At 37.7% G+C, this 6,297-nt stretch overlaps 1 protein-coding gene across 1 annotated transcript; it reads left to right on the top strand.

Annotated features, from left to right (window-relative positions):
* The first annotated feature begins 1,911 nt into the window (after nt 1-1,911).
* Nucleotides 1,912-3,995, top strand: GSX2 (GS homeobox 2). The gene is made up of 2 exons (XM_075566553.1): nt 1,912-2,463; nt 2,957-3,995. The coding sequence occupies exons 1-2, from the start codon at nt 2,058-2,060 to the stop codon at nt 3,295-3,297; spliced, it is 747 nt and encodes a 248-aa protein (XP_075422668.1). The 5' UTR covers nt 1,912-2,057; the 3' UTR covers nt 3,298-3,995.
* Nucleotides 3,996-6,297: the final 2,302 nt, after the last annotated feature.

Below are 6,297 nucleotides of genomic sequence, written 5' to 3'. Positions count from 1 at the left end.
AACCCTGCCTTTTACCATTATCACCCAGCATACAGCAAGGGATTCTGGGAAATGACATGCAAATGAGCACGTGTCACCTTTTGCCTGAAATCCATTTTTACATGGACCCCTTATACGCTAATGCTCGCTGTTAACACAGCTTTTAAGCACAGCATGGGAATCAGATGCACAGCCAGAGAAACCACTCACACACACACACACACACACACACACACACACACACACACACACACACACATATATATATATATATATATATATATATATATATACTGTATATATATATATATAATATATAATATATAATTGTACATATGTTACTTTATATTTGAGCCGAAATTGTCAATTCGGTTCTCAAGGCCAAGTAGATTTGATCATCTATAAATGATACTTCATTCAATTATTGGACTTTTCTTCCACTAATAAATCTAGTCAGATGAAATCATATAAATTCAATCCTGGATTAATAATGACATATGAAATGTCCAAACTCTGGTCATAGTTATCCTGTTTATCTAGTTTAACTTTCGTACGTTGCCCTGTAAAGCTTGGTCAAGATCAAAGAATGTTTCTTGACAGTTTCTCTTCTTATCAGCATCTGTATTTGGATTACTAAAATGTTGACAACTTTGACTTAAGGCTTTCACATTTTGACAACTATGTGTGTGTAAAATGTACAGATTGTTTTTAAGAGAAATAAATAAACAAACATTTATCTGACAGTATCTAGTATTAATTACCTTAACATATCATATTATAACAGAACATAATCAGTGAGCATTCAGAATAAATAACATTATTAGTTGTCAATTCTCAATACAGAAATAAAATGTGAATACGAATAGCTATTGGTGTATATCTATGATAACAACTGGGATCAAGTCATTCTTAACACTTTTGCTGCCAGTGGTATGCAATATTGCAGATTCATTCAAATAAAATAAAAATAAAATGGGCGATTTCATTAAAAAGTGGTGCCAAGTTTCAGCCTCGTAAGGCATTGAAGATTTTGGAAATGTTTATACCATATTTCTTCTTTTCGAATAGAAATGAAGGAGAATTTTTCAAATAAATCAAGTTTTGTTTAAACAGGTATATACGTGTGTGTGTGTGTGTGTGTGTGTGTGTGTGTGTGTGTGTGTGTGTGTGTGTGTGTGTGTGTGTCTGTGTGTCTGTGTGTGTCTGTGTGTGTGTCTGTGTGTGTATATATATATACATACACACACACACACACACACACCTGTGAAAGATCCCATTGTGTGGATCGAAACGTTGGACTTGTGTGACTTACTGCTGAATACAATTGTTTTGGACTTTACTTCTGAGTGCTGTTTTCATTTTTACCCTCATTGCTGGTGGTAAAGTATACCCTATTTATCTTTATGGATCTAGCACCTGACCCATACCTGCTGATATTGGAGTGCCAGCGAGCGCTTTCTCTCATATATATATATATTTGTGTAAGAAGTAGTGGTGCTATGAACCCACTAATGCCGCTAGACCTTGACCACTGAAAAAGTCAATTTAAACGTACAAAAAGGAAAGTAATCCAAAGGAATGTACTGCTGTTTAGGTAATAACATTGTAATAGCTGTGATTGTTAAGAAGATATTCATTTTTATTTATGAACATCCTACAGTGCAGCTGTTGTCTCTATAATGTATCTTACTTGGAGAATAATGAAGCCACAGTAAAATTAACAAAACAAACACTCTGCAAAGTCTCTCCGCCCCCCCCCCCCTTCTCCCTCCTCCGCCCCCCCCCCCCCTTCTCCCTCCTCCGCCCCCCACTTGTTTTGTTAACTTAGACAAGCTATCAAGTGGGTTCAACCAAGTGGAGGAGATTTAGATCCGCATTTCTTTCAGTTATCACGTGTTAATGGTCTCTCTATAAAATCCCAGGCAGGGGATACACGTGGGTGACGTTAAGTCCAACCCTCTCCAGGGACCCTTTTGTTTAGCTATTCAACATAAGCACCTTCTGAGCCACTGAGTGATTCAGAGGAACCCTAAACTGCCATTGAAAGAGGGAAGTAGCTGTCTGTCCAGGGACCTGCAATGTCTAGATCTTTTTATGTCGACTCTTTGATCATCAAAGACTCATCAAGACCAGCTCCTTCCCTACCTGATCACCACCATCATCATCACCACCACCACCATGGGCAAGACTTCCTTCTGCCCATCAGCATGCCGTCCCCTACAGTCATGTCTGTTTCTGCATCTGTCTGTCCCTCCAGGAAAAGTGGCAGCTTTTGTGTCTGTCCCCTCTGTGTCACCTCTCACCTGCACAACTCCAGAACCAGCATCCCTTTGCTCAAGAGCCAGTTCGCAAGTGGAGATGCCCAATACTGTCAGAGAATGAGCCAGCAGCCAACTCCAGCCATAGTCCACCCGGGACATGCACCTGTCTGTAATCCCACATACAACGTTACGGACCCCAGGAGATTCCACTGTCTATCTATAGGTAAGAGATAACATTATAAGACTATACAGCACATAGTAGCCCTGTCAGAATCAGCCCGAGGATCTCGGGATCCTTTTTGCTGCTTAAGATAATGCATCAATATCAATGTGACGTGTCGTTTGCTGCATTAAATATGGTCATCCATGCAGAATAAAGTTTTGTGAAGCAAAAGCACAATGCTATATAGTAAACGCTGCTGGATTTTTGTTTTGTTTTTAATAATGCCATCATGTTAGTGATCAGTGATGAGAAATAAACCATGTTCGTGTATGGGTGATATACAACAGAATGTTTTCTTAATGCAAACCTAATGAACTCGTTGATCTGTTGATATAGGTTTGTGCATGAAATGATTTGCTAAACAATATTTGCAGTTTATTATCATGCTTCGGCAAACAGGTTAGAAACTGTACATTGCTTTGTGACTGAAATTCTTGGGGTTGGGTTTTTAGATGGTATATTATCTATATAACTATTTTATTTTCCTCTGTAGGAGGTCCTGAGAATGGGCAAATGCAGAACGGCAAAAGGATGAGGACAGCTTTTACTAGCACACAGCTTCTGGAGTTAGAGAGGGAGTTTTCCTCCAACATGTACCTGTCCAGATTAAGAAGAATCGAGATAGCCACCTATCTGAACCTGTCAGAGAAGCAAGTGAAAATCTGGTTCCAGAACAGAAGGGTGAAGCACAAGAAAGCGAGCAAAGGCTCTCAAAGACACACCCACGGGGGCTGCAAATGTGCCAGCAGTCAAGGGCATTACCCCAGGTCAGAAGATGAAGAATCGTTATCACCAGCATCTACAAGTGAAGACAAAGAAATCTCACCTTTGTAGACTGAAGTGCACTATTCTATTGTGACTGTGAGATCCACATGTGATATATAAGCAAGATCCAGTAGTTGCATATGAAGTTTATATCGGGTCATCACTAAGTTAAGGAAAGTGCAGTTTTCTTCTTAAAGTTGCCAGTTGTGATTGGAAAACATAGGATGGTTGTCTGCAAATGTTACATTTTGGGGAATTTGCATATTTTAAACCCACATGCTCTATCAGCCAAACTGTAAATTAAGATACAGAATGATGTTCTGTCCAGTACCAGAAATTAACAGGTCAGGTATTTTTTTTATTATTAAATAATGTTTTTTTTGCTACTGTCACGAGGTTAGACAACTGAGAACTTGTAGGTCTTATGTAACAATCTGTACATAGTTGAATGTCACAATGTTTGCAAGCTCACCCGCATGTGAATAGTTTTATATAAAGGTATATTTATATTTATTTAAATAAAAACGATATGAGTAACGTGTTTTATTTGCTGCATATTTTATGAAACCGGTATAATTGCAATTGGATCCACTTCTACTTTTAGGCAGCTAATATGTATCTCGACTGCAGATCTGGTGCAGCACTAATGCAAAAACAGCACATGATTTATCAAAGTAAAAAATCCCGCAGACATAAATTGGTTATGACTTTAATAAATCGAGTACTATTTGTTTTCTCTCTCTCACCCCTTTTGCAACAGGGAAACTTTGATAAATAACTTTTGGTCCACATGATTCTACATATATTCAAACACGAATCGTCATCTAATGGTATCTAAATGCCTTCGTTCTAAAACAATACGTAATAAATAGCAAGGTGAAGTGAAGAACACTGCACTGCTTACATCCTAAAGCTATGAACATATAAGTCTTCAAGGTGTTGCAATAAATCTATATATTTGTATAGCTTTCAATTAATACAGCTAAAATCGTTGGGAAATTGTTCAGAGCCTCTTGAAATAAAATCTAGTCTTAGTGGGGCAAAAATAAACTTAATTTATCTCACAAACATGCGCGTTCAACTATGTTTTACTAAATAGACCTGGTGCTGTTTGCACATTAATAATACCCAGAGCGCTCAGAGTCTACGTTAAATTATGGTTCAGCATTTTATAATGGGGCATCATTGGACTCAAGCAGGGAGGGGATTAAGTATCAATCAAGTACATACAGTTTTACTAATTGTCTGCATTAAGCATTGAGTAGAATTTCAATCAATAGCAACACTGACCAGACTACAATCGCTCCAGTAAATGTATCAAGTTAAGAAAATATGTATATTCCTTTCTCTGTTCCATCACTTATTCCATGAGTTATCTTGGTGCATTACTATGCTTTCGACAAATTCTTACCCTGAAGAAATATGTGAGTATTTCATGGCAATCGGTATGTTGTCTCTAAATTAACTTCCCAATACTAGTTCACATTTCATTAAAGTTTTTTTGAGATTATTCCATTTAAATATTAATTCAATTGAATTATCCAGTTTCACACTAATTATGTATAAATGTCTATATTTCAAGAAAGGATCCATGTGTTCTTTAAAGCTGTACTACAATATATTTTGATATTGGTTGGGTTTGGCCAAATAATAATTTAACAACATGTACACAAAGAACCTAACTTGTTCCCAATGTTAACATTGGACGGCATTTGCCAAACCATTTCAGAAATATGTGGCTTGTAGTTTCAGTTAATCTTATCCAACCTGTATAGCTCTCACTGCTGTCTCTTTTGGTCATAGTCTCTGTTGTGCCTTTTGAGGTTCCATGAACAGTCATTGATATCAACTGCTCTGAACACTGCAACCAATGGTTCTTTTCTGATAGAGGGCAGGGTTCACTGGAATTCAACAAAAAAACAACCAAGGGGAAGAAGCATTTGAGAAAACTGGCCGGATAGAGGAATTCAACGTGTGGAAATGCTAGCCTAAAAGAAGAGAAAATAAACTTATATCATTTAGATTACAGGGTGGTTATATAAATGCTGTGTACACAATATATTTTCTTGTTTTCTTCTGCATTCCCATAAATAGCAAAGATTAATTAAAAAACAGTCACAAAAACGGGAAGGTGTAATGAAATTCACCTTTTTCCAATGTCCATACACATCCAATAAGCTTCTCAAAAAAAAAATGCTGGACAGGTGGAGAAAATGATGATTCACATGTTCAGTGTTTTTGTTTTTAGAAGTTCTCATCTTAAAATAAATGCATATGCAAAATTCTACAATATGGACATCACTGGGGCAATTACTCGCCATATTCCTCAAAGAAAACATTAGGCCACTTTCAATGTGCTTTTAAATATGTTTTTTTTTTAGTTGGAACCAGTTTTGCATGGAGACTTGGATACAGGCATACCCCGGTTTAAGGACACTCACTTTAAGTACACTCGCGAGTAAGGACATATCGTCCAATAGGCAAATGGCAGCTCGCGCCTGTCAGCATGTCCTGAACAGCAATACCGGCTCCCTACCTGTACCGAAGCTGTGCACAAGCAGGGAGACTATAGAGCAAATGCGTTATTTACATCAGTTATGCACGTAGATGACGATTGCAGTACGGTACATGCATCGATAAGTGGGGGAAAAAGATAGTGCTTCACTTTAAGTACATTTTCGCTTTACATGCTCCGGTCCCATTGCGTATGTTAATGCGGGGTATGCCTGTACATATCTCCTTAAAACATGAAATCCTTTATATGCAGTTGAGACATTTTGTCATACAACATGCAAATAAAAATGTGTCCATCCACAGAACTAAATTTGAGGAGATCTGTCTCTCAAACCCATTTGCAAAAGGCCAGATAACCATATTCTATCAAGCAATTATCCCACCTCTACTAGACAGGATAAAGTTTATATTAGACAGTGGGTTGAGGATTTGGGGGAACTCCAGGACGCCTCCACTTGGGAGGATATATGAGAAGCAACTTCCTCTATATCTATAAATACTAATATAAAAGAAACCGCTTATAAAGTGTTATACCGCTGGTATTTGACCCCAACA

The sequence above is a fragment of the Ascaphus truei genome, chromosome 1, assembly GCF_040206685.1.
Source record: "Ascaphus truei isolate aAscTru1 chromosome 1, aAscTru1.hap1, whole genome shotgun sequence".
NCBI lineage: Eukaryota > Metazoa > Chordata > Amphibia > Anura > Ascaphidae > Ascaphus > Ascaphus truei.
Note: the sequence above shows the minus strand (reverse complement) of the source record. Positions and strands in the feature narration are given on the sequence as shown.